Source organism: Sprattus sprattus (genome assembly GCF_963457725.1).
Source record: "Sprattus sprattus genome assembly, chromosome: 1".
Classification (NCBI taxonomy): Eukaryota; Metazoa; Chordata; class Actinopteri; order Clupeiformes; family Clupeidae; genus Sprattus; species Sprattus sprattus.
In genome coordinates, this window is record NC_137920.1 from 67,217,043 (window position 1) to 67,240,199 (window position 23,157).

The window sequence follows — 23,157 nt, forward strand, 5'->3', positions numbered from 1 at the left end:
AACTCAACAGGGTATCCGTGGAAGAGAGCTCGCCATCCCCTCTGAATCAGATTCAACATAGCTCAGGATTCTGCAGTTACAGCAGCAAGTTGTTAAAGCAGCCGGCCTACATTATAAAAGCCACAGACGTCAAATTTAGTTAGTAAAATACATATATATATAGGCTAGTCCTCTAAGCATTTCACAAAAGAATTGAAACAATGTAAATTTATAAACACAATTATTATCAAATTATGGCTTATTGTAGTATTCAAATTTGGATTATTCAGATATTTAAAATGGGTATAATATCCATTAAAATTATGGAGACTTAAAATATGATCTAGAATCAGCTGTTCAGTCTGTTTTACATCTGTTAAGTGTGTAAGCTTTGTTATGTTGTTGCAGAAGTTGAATTTGAGTTTGTATGTCAAGGTTAAAGTGATCTCATCAAATTCTCTTTGAAGAATTTATTTATTTATTATTTAACTTTTTATTTATTATGTAATATTTTTTCTGTAAGGAAACTGAGGCACGATATTGTGTACACAAATATATTAGTTATTTTTTATGGTCAGTCTGACACTGAATTTTAAAGAGCTCACAATTGTTCTCCATTGTTACTTGGTTGAACCACCACTCCATCCTTAATGGGGGAAAAGGCAGCAGAGTTTAGAGATGTTCTTTTGTGTATGACAGCGTTAATTGTCCCTTTAAAGGATTTTTTTTAAGGTGTTGAAAATAAACACTACGGTTGATAAAACCGTAAACTACTGTGAATTATTAGTCTTGATCTAGACTCACACTCACGCACGGGGGCTGGGGCCAGCCACTACATTATTGGTCTTTGCAGATGAAAATTAAGCTAGTCTTGAGTAGGGTGATTTCACATTTGATTTGATTTAAATTTCATTGATAGTTTGTTTGCTACACATAGTTGATAGGTCTAAATATTTCAGCAACCACAAATATCTGACCATAATTTATTAATTGTATTTATATTACTTTTACAAATATAAACTAATACATTTCCAATAATATTTTGTATGGCCAATGAGTTTGAGTGACATTATGATATCATGTCAAAGCACATTTTAAGAAATGAATCCACCTGCATGTAGCAACTGAAGAGGTTGACAGTTTTAAACAGTAGATGGCGTGTTAAGCCATTTTCAGCGGGTGAAATGCCATTTTAATGGGAATTTTGTCAATATGAACATCAGCTCTGATGTATTTCACCACAGTTCTATAATTTAGTTTGTAAGGGATCATGCATAGTCAGTATCGCAAAAAATAAGTCTTGACAGGACGAACCTGAAGGGATTTATTCTCTGATACTGAACCGCAGACCATACGTTACCCCGCTTATTTTATGCTTACTTGCCCAAACGATAAGACATTCCTCCCGAATACCGCTTTTGAATTATTTTATTGCCGTTTCCTGACTTCTGCTGAGAAAAATGAGTCCTTCATAGAACTTTAAAATTTCAGGTGGGGTGGCCAACTCCAACCCGTATAATATACAGCTAAATAAAACAGTTTGGGGTGCAGTTGCACCTTACTTGAAGGAAAGACACTATATCTGCTTGGTCGTTGTGTTATGTGGAGGCTTATCATTTCCCAAAATTCCCAGAATATTTCCAAAATCAAATCAACATGTCCTGTCAGTTTACAGAGAAATGTGCGAAGTAGCGACAACTGTCCACCGTCCCCTTTCCTAACCAATGACTAAAAACCCGGCTGTTAAGCCTATCCCCGCGTCGTACGCATACTCGCAAAACAGCCGTCTGATGCAGTGGTAAAGACTTCACAGAAGAGATAGCCCGTAAAGTCTGTTCTCTCGTAGGCCTAAAATACACACAAAACAATCCAACATGGATCACTCTGCAAAAGAAAAGGAGGCAATGGCTCTGGTGGCAGAGGCAGATAAGAAAATGAGATCACCAAAGTCGTTTATGGGGACGTTATTTGGGTAAGAACTATCTAGTCAGCTAGCTACTTCCTTAGCAAACCAAAGAGCCTGACTAGCATCATCCATCATCAGCTGACGTTACGTTCACTCAATTATGTTTACATCGCAGACAGCATTGCGAACTGCGTTATTTAGTTTTGAACCGGGATAGAGATATATTATTTGAACCGATAGTATTGTATAACAGTACGTTATTATAAACAGGGCAACTTACTTGTTGTCGTGCTAGTATAACGTTAGTCATGCTGAGTAGTCACTACTGTCTTCAGGTAAATAATAACCCTATAGACTTCATTGTCAGAGATATTCAGTGCTAGGTATTTCTGCAAATGTTAATAAATTGCTTATCAAATGGTTTATTTAAGGAACTCATCAAAGGCTGAAGAAGCCTGTGATATGTATGTAAGAGCTGGAAATATGTTCAAGATGGCCAAAAATTGGAGCGGTAAGCATCTATTGCTGGGTCTTATTTGTACATTGGTCTTATTGGTTACATTTACAGAGGAACTTAACTTAATGTCTATTTTTTCAGCGGCAGGAAATGCTTTCTGCAAATCTGCCAGACTAAACCTGCAAGTGGACAACAAACTAAATGCTGCTGTGAGCTTTATTGACGCAGGGAATGCCTTTAAAAAATCTGACCCGGAAGGTAGGCTACTTAAGTCTCTTGTACTCCTAGACGTTTTTAGCAGTAACCTGATGAATAGGCTACTGGGTTCACATTTTGTGACATAGGGTTTGAGTAGCTGCATTGATTTCTTTAATTATTTAGTTTGATTTTTGCCTTCTGCTATCCACAGAGGCAGTGAAGTGTCTTGGCCTGGCGATCGAGATTTACACTGACATGGTGAGAAGACTGTCACACCTTTGTATACAAATGTTCAGTCATATGTTAGATCAGCTGTGGATGCTCACCAGCTTACCAGGGTAGCCAGTCATGGTATAATGCTTTTGTGTGCATAACAAACTTATGTAGTTAGAATAGTTTCAAAGTTCAATACAATGTATTTTGTGATTCGCAAATCCATTTAACACAATTCACAAGCAAATGTCACATAACTCAAATGTATTTCCTGATTCACATATAAATGCCATGCGATTCACAAATGTGAATGCTGATACATTTATTTGCGGAGTGACTAATTATAATTTACAAATTGCTTATCATTTATGAACATTCCTGCATTTATTTGTGGATTTTTGAGACTGATTGAGCTTCAGCCTGAGAAGGTTGCTTTCCTGAAGTAGAGCAGCAGCAGCCGCGGTAGCAGCAGCGGTGGGCACTCAAACTGTGCTGTCTTGTTTAACTGCTGGGTAACCATTGGACTAACCCAACCGCTAACCCAGTTGCTTTTTCAACACAGATGCTGGGTAATTAGGACCAACACAATGCTGGATAAACAGAATCCAGAGAGATGGGTTTATTGCCCTCAGTTACTTCAAACCATATGTTAGTTCATGTGAAAACACAATACTTCGTCTGTACTAAACATTTTCACCAAGTTATGTTGAAAGTCACACCTCCTCCTACCAGCTCAATGTATACACTAAAGTAGCCTAATTTTAATTATCTATGCTGATATTTAATTACTGGTAGCCTACACAGTCAATTATAACAAGTTCGACAGAAAGACAATCAATCTCTATTTAACAACATATCAGGCTATTTTAGCTCAAATTAAAAAAATAAATGCATTTCAAAATCAAGCTACACAGGAAAGTCTTAAGAATCCACACATACATTCACTCTGTCAATAAATGTGACAGCGTTTACATCATGTGACATTTATTTGTGAATTTTAAAAGTATTAACTTCATACAAAAACATTTCTGTAATTAAATGGACATGTTATAAAGTAGCAGATAATTCATTGCTGCAGTAAAGAAAGCGGATGCAGTTTGATACACATGTACTTTTTATATGGTGGTATTCATTAGGAAAGACACATTTTTCGGACAGTCAGTGTTATGTTTGTGATATGATGCCTCTATATTTCTTCAGGGGCGCTTCACAATTGCAGCTAAAAACCATGTTATCTGTGCTGAGATCTATGAAAATGAGCTGCTGGACGTTGAGAAGGTGAGCAAAAAGAGACAAGAAAGGATAAACAGAAGCAGGCAGATGTTTTCACATATTGGTTACTTATTTAGTTTTAATTATTCCCTATAATAAACTTTTATGTGACTCATATCTCTTGCACCAAGTTCGTTAGCTGCAAAATGCCATTGAGATGAAACTGAATGAAAATATCTTCTTTAACTAATTTTAGTTTTGCGTCTTTGTTGTGCTTACTTCTAACTCTTTTCCTTTCCCCCATAGGCAGTTGCTCAATATGAACAAGCCGCAGATTATTACAAAATGGAGGAATCTACCAGGTGGCTATGACTACAGTTACATGCATGTGCTTGGATAAAATGTTTGAGCATTAACTGAATGTGAAATATTTACCCAATGTTATTTTTAAATCCCTTTTGTGAAGTGCTTGCAATAAATGTCTCCTGAAAGTGGCTACTTTTGCTGCCCAGCTGGAACAGTACCAGAAAGCTATCGAAATCTATGAGCAGGTATGTGTTATGTTATTCTTGTTAAATTTTTGAACAGTACCAGAACGCTATTGAAATCTATGAGCAGGTATGTGTTATGTTGTTCTTGTTTCGTTCATAAGACTGCATATTGCATGATTTAGCATTATTGTGACCTTCTGTCTGTCTTTTCAGATTGGCACCTATGCAATGGACAGCACTTTGCTCAAGTATGGTGCAAAAGACTACTTCTTCAAAGCAGCACTCTGTCACTTTTGTGTTGACATGTTGAATGCTAAGGTAATGTAGTGGGACTGTGATGCAGTGGGATGTATTGCTGTGCGTTGAAGTTGCTAAATGGAACTGAAAAGACGTCTTTAGACAACCATCAGACAAACAACCATTTTTTCGTCACTGTTTCCTCAACAGTTGGCAGTTCAGAGGTATGAGGAAATGTTTCCAGCTTTCTCCGACTGCAGAGAGTGTAAACTAGTCAAGGTAAATATTTTAATAACAACACTTATGCAGCAACACACACTGTTTAGTGCAAGCAGTTTATTTATTCTACACAGATATGTGTTGAGCATATATACTCATTACATTTATTCAGCTGTGAGGGATTGCATTTTATAAACAATTTTGCCCTCAATAACCTTCTTTAGCCCGTTTTCTGTTTTATAGTAGGAAAGCATGTAATCTCCCTAATCATTGTCATTTCCAATCTTTGCATTAAACAGAAACTCCTTGATGCATTTGATGAACAGAATATCGATGCGTACACTGATGCTGTGAGTACCCCCCTCCCCCCAAAGATTCAGTAGGCTTAGAGGATGTTGTAAACTGCAGCCACATCCATCACTAGGTTAAGGTGTTATTATCTCCTAGCCAAACAAACAGCTAGAGTGAACATAATTACTGTGTACAATTTTGCTGTCACCTAACAAATGGTAGTCTTGGTTTTCTCTCTGCCACAGATAAAGGAGTTTGACTCGATCACCAGGCTGGATCAGTACTATACCACCATGTTACTCAGGATCAAGAAGGGCATCCAGGATGACGAGAGTGACCTGCGCTAACACCCTTTCCCGCTGCCTGACGACACCCTCCCCTTCTCCTCTCGTATCGTTGTTTACACCTTTCAACATGAACTGTACCCACTTTTTTTATTTTGTGGTTTGTTCAGAAGAAAGGATTATGGGTGATCTTTCCAAAGAACAGTTGTATATGTTTTGCCAAGCAGAGCTAACCTTAACTGCAGCTTAACCTTTTATGTTTTTAAGAGAAACAGTATTGGTTCTGCAAAGGAGCAAGCTGGCTTCAAAAAATGTATTTATTTTCAACCCATTCCTTGCTGTTATGGTAATTTCCTCCTTATTTATAGTCATATATACTAATTGTACTCTTGCACGCCGGGCTGGTCACTTACGGATTGCCAAAAAGTTACCTTTCCATTTTTCAGCTTGAATGCTGTTCAGTGAGTTTGATTTGCAAAACCTCATTTGAGGAATCCAGAACTGGAACAACAGGAAGCTCATGCCATTGTAATGCTTATCTAGATTTTACATTAAAAAAAAAACATGCTTTTGTGTAAGCTAGGTTTTGCTTACTTTATTTAGCATTTACATGGCTCACCTAGTGTCTTTGGTATCTTGCCAAACAGCTGTGAAGTTGGTATCAGTAAAGTTCCCCACCTGTCCTCATGTAAAATTCTAAGTAATTTTGCAAGATGTTTTAAATTATTAGTACAGGGGATTGTTGAGAAAATGATTATGACTTGACTGGTTTGGCACTGGACATTCATCTTGCCAACTGCAAAAACAGTGCAGTGTAGTAGAACACGACCAGACACACCTGACCTGCCAGTAATGTGAGTTTTCCAAAGTTTTGTGGGGTTTGAAAATTGACACTTAAACTGTCAGTACGGTTATGCAAGAGAGAGGCTAAAAATTGTGGGAAATTACCTTTTTGATGAGGCATGGAGTTGAGAATTCCAAACCTATCCTTACTTCCTGTCTTTGCCAGGTACACCTAAATGATTCTGTAGCATCCTTCTGACTTTTTTGTAATGAGGATTTACTTAAGTCATTTCCATATTCATTATATAGGAGCACTTCCTGCATACCAGATAACCTGCATTCATTCAATATAGTCAGTTCAGCATGATAATTCATACAGAGTAACATTCTTTGCTTTTTGGTTTGCATAGGTTAACCTGAATTTATTGAGTCTTCTGTTTAAACTTAACCATACACATATTTAATTTGATATAGGTTGTTTATTGAATTATACTAATTATGTCCTCTATTGAGGAATTTGCAGATAGCTTAATGTTATTAAGCTTTCAGAATATAAAAGAACACCATCTAATAATGTCATGGATCTCAACCAAATATATTTATTTTTTATGAATCTCAATATGTGTGATCCAGGAGAACTTGCATGTCATTTTACTGTGAGTATACTTTACCGAGCATAACAAGGATTTGAAATCATATTTTCTTTATACAGCTGTTACTGAAAACATTGTTAGTTTAGATTAACCTCATGGATTTTAAACCATTCCTTCTAAAATGATGTTTCCTGTATTTCTTTCCTTGGGTATTTCTACATTGCTTTATGTAACTTAATTTAGAGGCATAGCAGATCACATGATATAGCATGATTAATCTGACTGAATACTGCAATTGCTGAAGCTGAAATGCAATGTCAATTGTAAAATAAGTGAAAACACTAAATGTTCTCTAGATAACATTTAGCAAAGATATTTTAGTCTGACCAAGAGATGTGATAGCATTTTAACTCAGTACTTAAGTAAGCTGATCTTAGTGATTTTCTTGTATCTTAATGAATTCTTTGACGAAAGCAAAATAAAAATACTATACCGTGAAAGTTTATCTGTTTACCTGCCTTATAGAAATCTGTACTCGATACAACTTCTACTGGATGTCAATGCATGTATACAGTTTGTACTTAAGACAGGATGCTTTTGTATGCTGACGTCCAGTATTTATTTAAAATAGAGATCAACACTATAAAGTTGCCCTCTTTAAAAACAATCTGTCTTGATATAATCTGTGTAGAGCTCCTCTCCTCCTCAGTCGTCATCTTCTTCATCGTCAAGGCCCTCTGCCTCCTCCTGTGCAGCTCTCTGTTCCTCTAAGGCAGCCTTCAGGGCCTGCTCCTCCTCCAGAGAGGGGTCCAGGGCCTCTGTGATCTCCGGCCCACTTGAGTACTCGGCCTGAGCCATTGGCACCGTGGTGGGGCTGAATCCATACTTGGAGTCGGTAGACTTCATGCCCCATCCGATGTAGATGCTGTCAAATTTTCTGAAGGCAATATGCATGTGTGTTAGTTTTCTTGTATGGATGATCATAATTGACCTACACAATAGTATGAAGTACCATCATTTGGGAAACTGCTCCTTACTTCCCACAGGCATAGGCATGGGCCCCTGGCCAGAGGTTTGAGCGCAGAGTAGAAATGGCAAACTGGGTGATTAGGGCTGAGGATAGCCCAAGGCTCCATGGAGAGGTGTTGTTGACTTCTAGACACATAAAGCACACATAAACTCCTACTTTGTCCAGAAACAGGTCTCTATAGTTCAACACACAGCCCTTTTTTTTGGACATGAACAGTATTATGGTTCTTGCCAGGGCTGATGTGACTGGCAGTTTGTGACCACAGGACACTTGTGGGGATAACTCAATGAAATTCTGTATTTGTATTTACAGCTACTGTAAAGTCACTTTCCAGGTTTTCCCTCTGGGCTCACCTTTTGTCTCTATACTAAGAGCCACAATACTTTTAGATCTGCTTTCACAAAGCATTGGATTGGTTCAGACTATTTTAAATGCATGCTAATCCTGCCCATTTACAAAAAATCTTCTCTCCATTGCAATAAATGTCTGGCTCTGTGATATTTTGATAAACATCTGGCTTTGTGAGGTGATTGCTGACCTGCATCCTCAGACAGAGGGGTTAGGAGTGGCGGGCCCACTTCAGGTTCTGGCTCATCCGGCTCCTCGTCTTTCTCCTCTTCTTCCCCATCCTCCTCAAAGTTATCCTCAGGCTTCCCAGCCAGGTTGACCCAGACACAGCGACCCTTGGGGACAGACATTCACGTCAGTGTGTCACACAAATGTCACAACTGTCGAGGCAAAAACTTCAAATCAGACTTCTCAACTTAATCACTGTCAATGTGTTCATCTCAGTGAACAGAATTAGTTTGGATGAATTTTACTTTGATGTCCATAACTGATTTATGTGAGTACAATGGCCATTCCAGTGCAGTTGCTACAGTTGCCAGTCAAAAACCCCACAGTATGTCATGCGATATTTTATGTAAAAATCAGATGGAATAATCTTGGGATGTTTCATGTAGTTTTAAAAGTTTAATAAATCTGGCATGGGTTAGCCAATAAAGAGAGGTGCATAGATGTCTCAAGGAGTTAATCTTATATATTATCTAAAAGGAGAAAGTAGTCTACCTTTAAGAAGATGGGTATTAGCTGTTCTCAGCCCAAGGGTCAAAAAGCCTTGCATAGTCAGCATGAAAATGAAAATTACCTGAACTAGGATGTGCTGAACGTGATGCACCCATGTGGACAGTGACTCTGCCATTTCTGTTACAGGAATGCCTTCAAAGTCAGGGTTTTCCTCAAAGCTTGCACGTGCTCCATCATCATCATCTTCTCCTTCCTCTTCTCCAAACTGAAAGTACCCAAGAGGACTGACTTGTGTTGCAGCGGAGATACGTGCGATTTGGGCCCGCAAATAGTTGGCCTCACTGCCAGGAAATGGTGGATAACTGATAATTGGAGTGCTCAGACGTCCCGTGAAGAACTTTCGGATCTGTCGAGCAGTTGTGATTTGTGCAGGGGTGACACTTGGCAGTTTGACCCAAGGTAAGCCAGGCTCCTGGCAAACGAAGTAAGTGTACTTGTTTGCACCAGTATGATTCTCCTCTTTGGGCACCACTGGTGCTGGTTGATATGTAGATTTGGGAAGGGGGTCAACCTAAAAGGCACATGAATTATTTAACCTCTAATATCTGGAGTCTTTTTTCACCTGAATGAGTAAAATATCCCTACACTAGGCTTACCACTTCCATCACTTCTCCTCCTTCTTCCTCATCATTTGGCTCCTTTTCTTCTTCATTTGCTGTTTCCTCCACACCTTCCTCCTCCTCCTCATCCTCTCTCAGCTCTACCTCTGCCACTAGGTAGTTGGCCTCTGTGCCCAGGATTTTGCCCCAAAAGCGACAGCGCTGCAGGGGCTGCGTGTCAACCAGGTGCTTCAGTGCTAAGAAGATTCTCTGCATCTCATCTTTGTCCATACCTACACCAGCCTGCTCCAGGTAAAACGCCAGTTCTGCCACATTGGGTATTGGGGCTTCAACCTGAATGATGGTACAGTGATAGAGTACACTGTTGATCAAAATACAAATATTTGATGACATGCCTATGAAGAGATTTAACGTGACCATTAACGCTAAATGTAGAATATATAGTTTGCAAATGAAAGTATCCTATCGAATTACACATAATGTTGAAGCTTTATCAAAACTTCTCACCAATTCTTCTTCTTGGTCCCCTTGTTCACCTTGCCGGCGTGCAAATAGTATCCGCTGTAGTTCAGCAAGATCCTGCTGAGCAGAACTCAATGGGGTATCACGCAAGGCACCTTGCTTTTCCTGCATCAAGCCTCGCTTCACCTCCCTGCTCATGTCCTCAAACACGTCCACTGCATTTTCGGGGCGCTCATCCAGAATCTTATGAAGCAACCGGGCAAGGTGATCATAGCTTGGGAAAGTGAAAAGAGATGGTGACGGTGACATTAGAGTTACAACCTAACGTGAGTTGATGTTTTACTACAACGGAGAACTCACTATGTTATTGTTAGTGAAGCACAGTGTTAATAATATTAACACCTGGCTGGGTTAGTGTCAAAACAAGCAACATTAGCTAGCTAATTAAATAGCTATGATAGCCATCGTTGGCGTAGCGCTAAAATGATTACTTACAGGTTGAGGTTAGTTTTTGTGCTGCTCTTCAGCATGAATGCCTTTAGACACGTTGCCATCTGATCCGTTTGTTTGTCTTCCTCGGTTGGCATCATCTTTCAAATAGAATATCTGTATTTTTAAGTAATAGCCCAGGAGGGACTTTCTCGCTTCTTTTTGTTGCTGTCCCAACCTGTTGCTATGGTAAACATATGGTTACCATAGCTGCATCTTCACGTGGTAGACTACTACAGCATAGAGATGCAATATGACAGAGTTCTCAGCTTTTTCTATTTCTATGAATTAGCAAATCTGTGGAGCTGTAAGTGACAAAAATACACAAAATACTCCAAAACTAGAGCCCAGTAATCCGGCCAAGACACCACCTACACAGGTTATTGAGTTACACACAACACAATGCATGATACACCAAACGAGCAATATGTCATTGGTCTGAACATTTGGTTTCAAGTTTTACACCGCAAATTGTCTGACTAAAGAAAGAAAGACAGCTTTTTTTCGTAGAATTTGGTCAAATCATACAGATAACTTTTAGAATTCACCCCTAGCTCGCTAACTTATAGGTGGTTTGATTTAAATTAAATATTCGTTAGGTTAACTCAAGAGAAAATAAGGTGAGTGCAATTTTGGTCTAAATATAATTAATATAGCTCAACAATGAATATGTAGCTAGTAGACAATCCTGCTATAACTAATCACTAATCAGGTCTCCCTTATCATGCACAGACTCTTGAACATATCCCTCAACACACTTCTTAGTTGAAGAAGAAGGAGGGTGAGCAGTATTTCATTGATAATATATTTACAGAGCAATCCATGAAGCTAACGGACAAAACAAAATTATACTGTCCATCCATTATAATGTCTTTTAGCTACTATACACCCTATACTCACTACCCTCATTGAGTGTACACTTTGTAGGCTACTGCTGGATCTGAATGATTCCTCAAAATAGACTTAGAATTTACATGTCCTCTTGCTGGAAAATAACAGTAGTGAGAGATGCTACTCATGGACCTCTGACCCGCTATAGATCATTGGTCAAGGACAGTTGGCTAATTATTTGGTGACTACAAAAGGTCAATTATCAAGCTTTGGGTCGTCAAGTCGATTTTGTGGGTGTGCTTTCAGCAATCCCAGTCTTTGTGCCTGATCTAGGTGTATAGGGGGCCCAATGTTGCATTCCTTTATTGGCCCCAATATTTATAGTGGTGCCCCTGTACATGGTAGTATCAATAATAAGTCTATTCCTGTCTGGAAATTATGTTATAGAGGCATCATATTTGTATGTGTGACGTGTTACATGTGTGTCCACATAAAAGTCACTGATATGTTTGGTTTCAAACATACATATTCCTACTGTACATTGCCTACAGTTATATTCTATCAGTTCCCTTACTGACTATAAAAACAAAATAACATGTAGGTCCCATTTAGGTCTTAATTGAATCTATACGTTTTCTTTAGTTTTTCATTGTAGCAAATGGCGAAAGGTGGTACAATAGGCTACATGGATGTTGTGACATGAACCTTCAAGGCTGGTAGTGTAGCCCATTGAATTGTCATGAAGTACATTAGTTAAGGCACTAGGGGGCAGCATGGAACCACTGTGTCTCGTCTCTCGTCATTATGTGAGTGACCCATAATTAGCTTTTTTTAATGAAACATTGCACTCATAGTGGGTGTGTGGTTAGTATGTTAACTGGTTTTTATTTCTTAAATGCAAAAGACTCATCTGCCTTAAGGAAATGAAAATGGGCATCATAATAGGTTATCATAGCACAAATGTTTGAATATTAATGTACTAATTACTTAATACTATCGTGCTTACTCCTTAAATGAAGGCATACAGTATGTACCTTTTGATAAAAATGTTATTTGCCCCCTCGAGTCACTCAGATCTGTAACTACAGTAGGCCTGCAGCCCTGCAGGATACCATGGAAACCGTGGTCTTAAGAAAACCCCCATTCTTCAGAAGTCACATTCGGCTTCCTGATACAGACCACAGTCGGGCATATAGTCAGACATAATAATAGCATATTTCAACAGTTCTGAGTTAAATCTGACATTGGAAATGAGACTTGATGCAGCCAAGGCATGGAAAGCTCCTGTTTTTAAATTCCAAATATTTTGTGGTCTGCAAAAAATAGATATTGTGAAGGATGGAATCAGTACAAGAACAAGTATGTAACATATTTTTATTTGGCATTGTTTTTTGCAAAAAAAGGAATTATAAAAAAAGCAAGCCTTAAATCACAAGTACGTAATTTACACACACCAGAACATTATAAAATACAGATAGCAAAGCTCAAACATTTCTACACAATGAAGGGGTACTGTTTAAAGGAAATAATTCTCATTAAAAGCAACATCAGTCACTTTGAGGGTTATCCAAGACCTTACAGGCAATCCTATGGGATTGTTTTGCAGCTGTAGCATACCATTCCTGAGACCTGGAATTTGGACAGACAATTTTGGGAGCAAATCTCGCTTGGACTGAATGGGTTAACTGATTTCCTCCTATCCACAATATATGAGGGTTGGTTCTTTGTGTACACATCAGAGGGTATTCTGATGCTTCACTGATTCTCAGTCTGTGCTAATTTGAAATTGCAGTTGAGTAACTTCAGAAACTCCAAACACATAATAAAGATATAATCCAGCAGGAACTTAGATTATGTAAAGCCTGAGGTAATCAAAACATGTTTAATGGGACTGGTAAATGTAGTATTTGTATTCATAAAAAATAACTCAATGAATATACCCATTCTTACTACTTAAATGTTTTGATTTGGTCTGTGATATCAACCTAGTTGGAATTGATCAATCAGGGACTAACCACTCAGTTGCAAAGATCAACTCTGCATGACATTGAAAATAAGCATTAACACCACTGATTAGCTACCTTACTCGTTCAGGAATAGTATCCCCTTGTATATACACAAAGTACCAGCATCTCATGTAGTTTTTAAAAGAAATCAAAATACTGGATCAAGCTGGAAAAGATTTTACCAAATCATCAACAATGCATGTTTAAATACCGCTTCTGAAAAAATAACTGTTGCCAGATCACTTCCCTTCACAAGTCAAAGACACACACACACATACTCTGTCTCTCTCTCTCTCTCTCTCTCTCTCTCTCTCTCTTTCTTACACAAATCCACACACACACATACATAAAGACAAAAGGTTTCAGTGTAACAAACATTTCATAAAATGGAGACGTGTCCACAGGCACTGTAGTTCATACAACAGGAGGAAGACGCCTCTCCCCCACTGCAGTTGAACATAACAGCTACAGGTTTTTTGCTACTATTTACAAACAATACAACAGCTTAGCAGTAGTTTGTCAAGGGCCGAACACTTCCAGATTTCCCCACATATTACAAATGCAATGGCCGACTACTTCTTTTACAAATAAGGAAAGAAAGAAAGGAACACCATGCTGTGCCATTTCTTTTTGGCAGCACAAAGCAGAAACAGGATTTGGCAAATGCTCATCAGTGTTACGGATGTAGTCACTACGGTTGTGGTTGAACAGGCAAAGATGGCTGTTGGCTCTTTGCTCTGCTGTGAACTAAGATATATTTCCATTTGAGACCACTGATCAACAGTTAGCCAGTATTTCAATAATACAAAAGATGTAACGTACCATAGATCATATTTACCTAAAGATCATGCTTAACATGTGATGTTATCACTGAAAGTACTGAATGATTAAGGGCTTTTGTTTATCAGGAAAAACTACACTTGCTCTCAGTAATACAAACAAACAGCAACATAATACATATTGAAATATCACAAACATTGCTTTGATAAACCAGTGGAGTTGAAAACTATGGGTACAGTGGCAAGACATTAAACAACACATAACCTGCTTTGTGTTAAAACCCTATCCCACAGTTCTTTTTTTTTACAATCTTTTGGCATGTGTCAGAGAGGTCTGTGGGTGTCTGGCCACCATGTCGTCAGTCTGTCAAGTAGTAGTTCAGAAATACAGGCAAGAGACAGTGGAATAGGACAGTTTGGTCCTTTGGCAGTTATTTCTAGAACAGAGTTGAAACCTGAAGTAGCATGACTGTACAGATACAAAGTTGGAAAAACACCAAGATGAAGGCCTATTAAACACCTCCCCACTTCCACTAAAATGGTTGAAATGTACTAGACTAAACGAGGGCCCTCTTTTCCATGAAATGTGTTTCTCATAGCGGAAAGGTTTATGTCAAAATATTTTAAATAACTAAATATATATAATATATACACTTTATAAAGAACGCATAATTGTGATTCATTGTGTTTTAAAGGTGGCAGACAACATAGCAAAAATATTTGGGGAAGAAATGTTTTTTTTGTTCCTTTTTAATTCACATCCTTTTGAAAGGGTCCAAATTGGTCCAGTGTGTTCAATGGAGAATACTACTGATCACTGAGATATAGAGTCAAGGGAGTGAAGGAATCAAGGAGTCATTGCTGTACGCGACCTTGATGGCCTGAGCCAGAGGGCACTGTCAGACAAGCAAGGCCCCAAAGAGTTACAGCTGGCATCCGCAGTACTTGACTTTCATCCAGGTTATTTGCGCAGGTCAATGTACTTTACTCCAGGAAAAAAACAGCAGGTGAACAGAGGCAGGGGGGTGGGTGGAAGGAGGGAGGAAAGAAAGCAAAGATTTAACATGCTTACTCACATTCCACTGGCATTTCCACATGACCAAAGGGGAGAGCAATTACAGCGCTTCCATGTTTACTCATGTAGTTACCTGATCATTCATAGGTTTTTTGTCACCATTGACACCTTTGAGAAGAACTGCTTCCTCTGTCTTTTCAGCCTTCATCTCGACCACAATGTCTTCCTTGTTGGGTTTCTCAGCGGTGCTGTAGACATTAATGCTGTAAATATTAACACACTGATAGTCTCTGGCCTAACTCTGCTACAAAGAATATGAGGGCAACGTGTAATTGATTGAAGAGGAATTAACCTATATTGAATGTAGCCATTGAGTAATGCCATAATACTGTATGTAATGATGTGTGAGAACAGTAACACTCACATTTCTTGTTTGCCTGAGCGTCCGCAGGGCAGCTTTCCTTTCTTGTAAAGGAAATAGAGGACACTGCCCAGGATGGCCAGCAGAAGGATACAGATGATGATGATCACGATGATAATGCCACTGCCTTCTGCTTTAGAGAGGTGACAGAACAACAAATCATTGTGTTTCCCTTACACCATCATTAATTCCACTGGGTAATGAATGTACACTGTGTAACCATTTTGATGGCCGTGATTTCCCTCATGTTATATGCTAAGTGATTTAAGTGGTGAGCGTTATTCTCTTTATAAGCTGATTTGCTGCCTGAGTAAGTGACCTGTATTTCAGTGCACACACAAGGATGAAGCACGCTGTGCAGTCAGCATTTTAATCAGCCCGTTTATCCCATTTACGAGAAGCTGTGAGACCAGCCTTCAGTTCCAGCAACCTCTGCTCCCGTTCCTCACACTCATAACAATAGAAAGTGGCCTTTGTGGCAGGGGCCTTAGTACCACTGTGTCATCCTCTTGGGGGAAAATTAAGACCTTCCATTCTGAGGTAGCATTGTTAAGTCCTATATATAAACGTAAACTGAGACAGCAAACAATCGTCTAGGAATGAATTTACAAGCCACTGCGGTCAATAAAATAGCAGGAGACCACAACAACTTTCATTAAACTAACTCCATGCTGCAGAGGCACTTGAAAAATATTCAACAAACTGTAATTACATAGTCTTCTTGGAAAAACATTTGGTCTTGGATCCCCCTCTATTTTTCTAAGCAGTGTCTGACTTGTGTTTTTCTTTTCTGGTAGACTTTTCTTCACACAGAATTTTAAATATGCCCAGGGGCACGGAGGAGAGCCAATCCTACTGCAGAGGCGCTGCAGCTTTACCATCAGGAAATCATGAATTATTCATTCCTGTCAGCTGATCAGTCATTTTTAGGCTGGATTTGTAGAGAGAGTGAAATTTTGGTTGGACAAATGTATGAAAAAAATGTTTTGGAAGCCTAACTATTCACTATTTCCACAAATTTCACATTTGTGTTTTGGTTTCACGTCAGTTTATTTCCAGCAATGTCTGTCAGGCTTACCTTGGAATTTTGCTGCCGGGGTCACCATGGACACTGCAAAATAAAATTGGAATGTTTAACTACAGATTTAGAACAAAAATATTTCAATTTATAATTGATATTGTACATGAACGCTCCGGGCATTGGTAAATGTTACAGGAAAACCATAAATATCAGTAGCAATTTGCCCTAGACACAAACCAGACATTGCCATCTCAGCAGTACATGCAGACAAGGGGTGCCTTTTCAAACATATAATAGTGCATAACATAAGCGTAAGGCTACCAGACAAAAGGGAGGGCTCTCCTGCCTCACACCAAGGGGTCAAGCTCATACAAGGCTGTCAGTACCCCCATAATTGGAAAACATGTCCCAGCTGGGTTTCCTCCTGACAGGCCAGGGGGAGGCACAGCCTGTGATGCCACAGGGTACTGTTTGACTGGGAGCGTATTTTCAGCTGTGCCCAGTTCTTTATACATTTCTTTTCATTTCATCTAAGGTGATGGGGCCTCACTTGATTTGATGCTGTAGGTCTTGGTCTCCACGCCCATGTCGTTTGTTGCATTACAGATGGCCGTGATGTCTGACGTGACTTTGAGAGTCACCAAACTCTGAACGCTGTCCTCTGTGACTCTGTTCAGCACCTCGCGCCAGCTCTATAGACATGAAAAATCACAAGCAAACAATATTGGAGGATGCACCAGAAAAATGTATGGGTACCCTGCTTCACAGTCTTCATGTGCTATGTCATATATTTAGTATATGTTCAGTGCTTGAATTGACATGAATTAAGGATGAATGAATTAGGCATACCTGGGTTCCATAAATACTCCAAGCAATAATGGGTCTGGGGTACCCACGTGCTTCACAGCTCAAGTTCACCCATTTCCCTGCTCTTTCCTCCATGTCAACATTCTCTGCTTCCTTAATTTCAGGTACACCTGTAAAGTGCAAAAGCAGTAATGGATTTAGGTCGGTGGCGGTAACGTGTGGGTCCTGCTTATTTGAACATCAAAATGATTGTCATGGAAATTCATGGCTACAAAGTCACCTTGGACAATGATGTGGACAGAACCAGTACTCTGAAAGCCTGACAGTGTAGGCACAGAGACTTCACAGACGTACTCTCCTGCGGTGTCAAACGTGGCGTCCTCCAGGAACAACATGTGCCCTCGGCCGATCTCTCTATCATCCTGCAAATAATACACAATGATTGATTCTGCAGCAGTTACACAAATTTGAGAGAAAAGCACAGATTTCCTTCAAGAGGGATCAAAATGAACACAAGGATAATAAAAAGCAAGTATAATGGGATTACTGCTAACAGCGCCACGTCTTGGTTGGTAAAAAGAAAGAGGGACGTTAAAGTATCCAAAATGCTACCAACAAGATGATTGTGGAGAAGCTCATCCATTCATACCTTGAACCACACCGTGGAAGTGTTGAGAGAAGACAGAGCATTGCAGGTCGCTGTAAGACTTTCCCCTTTGGACATGACCTCTGAATCTTTCGGCACCACCACAGCAGGATCGAGATCTATATGTTGATTGTGGAGGGTGAGTTCACATGACAAGGAGGAGATGTCAAGAAGCGTTAGCCATCTACTCTGTCACTCTACTTAAATACATTTCTACTACTACCAAAGGTTAATTACTCTCAAAAAAGCTTAGATGCACACACACACAGGTTTAGCAAAAGCACTGTAGCAAGATCAGATGAGCCACCCTTTTGCCCAAGTAAACCAATCCCTCCAGTGACCATAGAATGCTTTAAGGACACGTGGTCCTGGTGTAGTTGCGTCCAAAAGGGCTAAAAGAGGTTTCACTCACAATGCACAGTGAGATGCATGTTTCCCACCACGTCCTCCTCTGTGTCCAAATCCAAAGTGCGGCACTGATACACCCCACTGTCCCTCCGGGTTACCTCATGGAGAACCAGCTGTCCGTTGGTTGAGTCGAGCTCAATCTCAGGTTGCTTCAGACACAAGGGGGAGAACACTTTAGCAAACTATGTCATACTTTTGAGAAGCAGCCTAATAGGACGGGGGACATGGTGGATAGGCATGCCAGAATGGCTAAGTCAGCATAGTGTGCTTTCTCAAATAGTTGCATAAATTAGTTAAAAGCGTAAATGAATCAAAAAGCTTGTCCTTACAAATAGGAACAATGGATATGGTGATGAAGGATGAACTACACCAATTTTTAAATGGAACTTTAAGACTTTTCAACTCAGTTTCAGAGGAGACCTTTTTACAGAAATACTGTTCTTGTTCTTCATGATTTTTTATCCAAGTCAAACAAAATTAAACATTGAAGCCCCTAAAGCTCTTGACTAGTCTGAAAAGTTTGGGTAACCCTAAAGCTGAAGGCCAGCATCAGAGTAGCCTTGAAAAATAGCCTCCATAAATCGGGCGAACTTCACGCAGTGTGCCAAGCTCAGTCAGAGTTATGGATCCAACAGTGCATCAGAAAAGCATTCTCAACCCCATAGGTCTTCGAGTCAGCCTATTCTCATAGCTTTATGGCTAACCCCATTTCTGCATGGGACACAAAGAGGGGTCCATTCTCACTTGTTCTCGGTTGAAAGTGTAAGGTGGTGGGGGGTTGCCGTCACCCTGGCAACGGATTTCCACTGTGTCCCCCTCTTTGACCAGGCCTTTAGGCAGTTCCCTCCACAGCTCAACATTCGTCGTGGGATCTATGTGACAAAACGGAGAGGCCATAAATTGCTTTCCATTCACCCATTTGTAGCCCGGGAACATGATCTTACAGTACATCCAGTTAAGTCAGTGCTGACAATGCAAAGAATTTGTACCCATGTCATGACTGCCAAAGTGCAACCACAACAGTGATACGACATGTTTGAAGATGCTGGTTTAACGTATGTTATGGATTTGCACATGGTTCAGCGGTTGTCATCAAAGTCAATTAAATGAATTTTCTCTTTAATAATACTGATAACAAATTCTTACGTGAGCTAAGTATTTTCAATTCACAATTATGAATATGATTTTTAAAGGGTTTTGCAGCTCATAGGGTGCATTAATTGTGTTGAGAGCAGGAAGCAGTGCATATATTGTGATAAATTGGAATGCTTACAGTGGACAGTGATGTTGATGTCCGGCGACGCAGAGGTCCTGACATCCCCTGGCACAAAGTAGCTGACTTTGCAGGAGAAGAGCGCGTCCTTGTCCTCTTTGGTGATCTTGTACTGAAGCTCGCTCTGCACTGTGTAGAAACCACTGGCCTCACGGGTCACCAAGGTGACCACATTGATTTCTGAGAGGAAGAAGACACATTATATTGGGAATGCTGTTCACATTACACCATGACAACAGTTACACCACCAACAAATAGCAATTCTTAACACTGCTAGAGAACACCATAGAGCACAGTCTTTTATGCCAACTCAATAAATTATCCAACTAAATAAAACATTACAAATTCTCAAGTTTATTCAGTTCAGCAATAGAGATACCTCTATGTGACTTATAAATGACTTACCTCCGTTTATGGGGATGAGTGGAGTTTCGTCACGGTACCATGTTATGTTCGGTCTAGGGTATCCTTTCCTGGCCTCACAAGATGCGATCTAACCGAAACAGAAGATCACAGTGTTCATCAAAACAGTCACTAGTTATTGTACTATTTTAGTGCACCGATTCATCCTTTTCACCTTATTTAACCTAGAATGTACTGAATATACCTGTCCACGTTGGTTATAAGTGTGAGAGAAAACATTAGACTACATCCTGATTGGTGATTACTGGTTAGGGGAAATAAGTAGTGATTTGATAAGAGAAGCCTTGTACTAACAAGACAAGGTCTTTTTTGTCATCCTTTCCTGACAGGTCTTCCAATTCTGTCTTCATCTACTCAATTTGTTTCTCATTTAGAGCAGACAATTTGTAGAATTGTGGAATTATAGACTTCCCTTTTTTTCGTCCGCAAAACTTCACACAGCATTTTCATTTAGCTTTGCGTTTGATTTCTGAGTGTGTCCCTCTTGCTAATGCAATGTTGAAAAAGTCATGGTATATCAAGATAGATATGACAGCTATGACAGGTGCAGACAGGTCCCAGCTAACTTGGTCCACGTGCTTTGATCCTTTTTAAGACAGATTTCTGTTTTCTCAAATATCTGATCTTTAGTATTAGCCCACGCTGGCATCTGTTCTAGCCCCCTCAATCCTCAGTGAGTCCAGTGGGACAGTAACTGCACCTCTCTTTTGCCCTATTCACCTCAATCATGGAAACATGCCCCCCAACACCCCAACTAAACCATTTTCTGTTCTTGCTACATAAATAGTAAACAAATGTAAAACAAATACAGTAGGTAAATAGTCTTCATAGGTATGTATAGGTATATTCTTGCCACCTCATCTTTGTTTCGGTTTACATGTGTTTTTTTCAAACTTAATTTATTCTATTTTACATTTCTATTCATGTCTGCCCTGGTGCTTGTGTGTGGGAGGTCTTGGAGAGGATGGTGGTGGGGGGTGGGGGGGGGGGGGGGGCAGTATAAACACACAAGCTATTGTATTACTGCAGTATTGTGTACTATCAGCAGCCTTTATTAGCTCAGGCTGTTGTTAGTACTTTGTTTACTGTTTTTTTGTGACTATGCCTGCACCAAAAAGATAAACAGTACTTGTATTGAGGTCATGCAGGTTTTTACATCTTTATTTTCCTACCTTGGATAGGAGATGACTGGACACAGAAATCCCTGAATGGACTCCTTCAATCACTGGAGCTTCCGGGGGATCTGAACAACAATGGAACAGTCACTAATCACAGCCTCCTGAAGGCAGCTAAAGCTGGGCAACCCTCTCTCGAGGTGAGTCCATGCTTACCGAACACCGCTAGGTGGGTCTTTCTCTCGCCGTTTCCTGCTGCCATGCCATTCACCTGGCAAAAGAACTCCCTTTCGTCCGACAGTTTAACAGTGTGAACGGTCAGGGTCTCGCTGTTGCTGTCCCCAGCCACCGTGATCCGGTCCGTGTAATCTGTGCCCTCGTCCACTTTCTCCATGGTCAGGTCACGGTAAGAGATCCTCTCCCTGCTGCCATTGGGGTATTTCTAAACGGCAGACAAAAAAGAGAGCAAAGGATTACTAAAACATAAAAGACACTGGCCTTTTATTTGGCTTACCCTTTAAATGTACACTTGGCCATTATGTGCTTGATTCTGTGAATCGCTTCATCCAACATGTAAATACAAAAAGCTACAAAGTGACAGAACAGAAATACTCACAACAAACCACTGGACCATCATCATCGATGGCTCCTCGGAGAAGGAGTACCGACAGTGGAGCTCTGCCGGGTCCCCCCTGTATACAGACACGGTGTCATCCATGTCGATGTCCACCTTGGCCCTCACTGCAAACAGAAACAGTAGAAACACATTTAAAATGTAATCTAACAGCAGCTTCAAACAGTTCTGCTGGTGTACTTTCAGCCAAGAGGCCCATGCTGTCGAACTAGCCAGCAAGCGACGCCTTCAAAATCAGGTCTCTGCAACCAGTACGTAGGTCAAGTATGAGAAATTGCTTTCTGAAAAATGTCTGACACTTGACACAAATGAAGCATTGTCAAGAATCCGACCTCAAGTTCTTTCTGTCTTAGCAGATTACAAAAGCAGCATCTTGGAATTTTTGCTGAGATTGATTGACGGATGGCTGCATGGATGAATGGGATGGATGACATTCCAAAGAGGGTGACCCATATTTTGGGATCACTCTCCAAGCAGCAGATGACAGCCCAACTGCTTTGGCACCACTTCACAGTACAGAGAGCATTATGTGCGGAATGTGTTGGGCATGCACCCGTCTACTATATGGGCTCTGCCCTGCGCCCCTAGCCCTCTTCTGCTTCCTCTCTCCGCCGCTCACAAAGGCCACTGGGAGGTATTCGCAGAAATAATTGCACCAGCCACACTTTCAGGATTGCAGTTACGAGCACAGCAAACCAGAAATCCAGCGATGAAATGAATTTGTCTGGACAGCTCTACTCAGAACATTTCGGTCTCTCACACCCATCCCCGGATTCCCATCCAGCTGCCTGACTGGCATTAATGGAAGCCGGGGGAAGAAATGGGCAACGGCTGTTTCTAACATGGCCCTAGGGCAAATGACACAAATTGGCTGCCAAAACAAGTCAACTGCGAATCAACAGCATTCAAGAAATCTAGGCGTGGACAGCAACATGACGTTCCACGCCCAAATCAGTGTCCGTGTGTCGGGCGCTCAGGGATGTTTTCTTTGGGCTTGCCTTGAGCAGACTGGTAGCCGGCATTTTCTACATGAATTAGCTTTCAGACTGTCAAAAGCGTTGACTGCATACCAGATTTTCAGATGGCGGAATGGATGCCCTGAGTCTGTGGGCGCATTAACTCTTTCTCAGCACTCAAGATAATCAATAGAACTACAGATAAGGCCCACACATGCGCTGCCAGGCAACCAAGCTCAAACAAAGACTGGCGCTTCTGTATCCTCATGTGTTGACTACTGCCTCTGCCACAAGAAGATCGAAGATAAACTTCATGGAATCTTAGAAGATAA

General features: G+C 40.3%; 3 protein-coding genes across 5 annotated transcripts in view; 1 reads left to right on the forward strand and 2 right to left on the reverse strand.

Annotated features, from left to right (window-relative positions):
* Positions 1–1,853: 1,853 nt before the first annotated feature.
* Positions 1,854–5,587, forward strand: napaa (N-ethylmaleimide-sensitive factor attachment protein, alpha a; the record flags this gene model as incomplete). Its single annotated transcript, XM_080856309.1, has 11 exons — positions 1,854–1,951; positions 2,317–2,396; positions 2,484–2,600; positions 2,752–2,798; positions 3,954–4,031; positions 4,272–4,327; positions 4,432–4,516; positions 4,670–4,774; positions 4,904–4,972; positions 5,212–5,262; positions 5,449–5,587. The coding sequence occupies 11 exons, from the start codon at positions 1,854–1,856 to the stop codon at positions 5,548–5,550; spliced, it is 888 nt and encodes a 295-aa protein (XP_080712435.1). The 3' UTR covers positions 5,551–5,587.
* A 1,981-nt stretch (positions 5,588–7,568) lies between these two features.
* Positions 7,569–10,591, reverse strand: rsph4a (radial spoke head component 4A; the record flags this gene model as incomplete). Its single annotated transcript, XM_080855490.1, has 7 exons — positions 7,569–7,800; positions 7,901–8,018; positions 8,432–8,576; positions 9,041–9,490; positions 9,576–9,872; positions 10,047–10,275; positions 10,497–10,591. The coding sequence occupies 7 exons, from the start codon at positions 10,589–10,591 to the stop codon at positions 7,569–7,571; spliced, it is 1,566 nt and encodes a 521-aa protein (XP_080711616.1).
* Positions 10,592–12,749: 2,158 nt separating this feature from the next.
* Positions 12,750–23,157, reverse strand: part of mcama (melanoma cell adhesion molecule a) — a 29,743-nt gene continuing 19,335 nt past the window's right edge. Inside the window, exons 2-16 of one of the 3 annotated variants that reach the window (XM_080832314.1) lie at positions 21,852–21,976; positions 21,452–21,677; positions 21,293–21,363; positions 20,103–20,190; positions 19,698–19,877; positions 19,169–19,296; positions 18,429–18,573; positions 18,020–18,135; positions 17,651–17,792; positions 17,413–17,540; positions 17,114–17,255; positions 16,621–16,653; positions 15,546–15,672; positions 15,255–15,369; positions 12,750–15,088 (exon numbers count right to left, since the gene is read on the reverse strand). In XM_080832314.1, the coding sequence (XP_080688440.1) occupies positions 15,068–15,088; positions 15,255–15,369; positions 15,546–15,672; positions 16,621–16,653; positions 17,114–17,255; positions 17,413–17,540; positions 17,651–17,792; positions 18,020–18,135; positions 18,429–18,573; positions 19,169–19,296; positions 19,698–19,877; positions 20,103–20,190; positions 21,293–21,363; positions 21,452–21,677; positions 21,852–21,976 (1,787 nt within the window). In that variant the 3' untranslated portion in view covers positions 12,750–15,067. Of the gene's footprint in view, positions 15,094–15,254; positions 15,370–15,545; positions 15,676–16,620; positions 16,654–17,113; positions 17,256–17,412; positions 17,541–17,650; positions 17,793–18,019; positions 18,136–18,428; positions 18,574–19,168; positions 19,297–19,697; positions 19,878–20,102; positions 20,191–21,292; positions 21,364–21,451; positions 21,678–21,851; positions 21,977–23,157 lie in introns of all 3 variants that reach the window. The other 2 variants (XM_080832313.1, XM_080832315.1) reach the window with 2 other exon arrangements.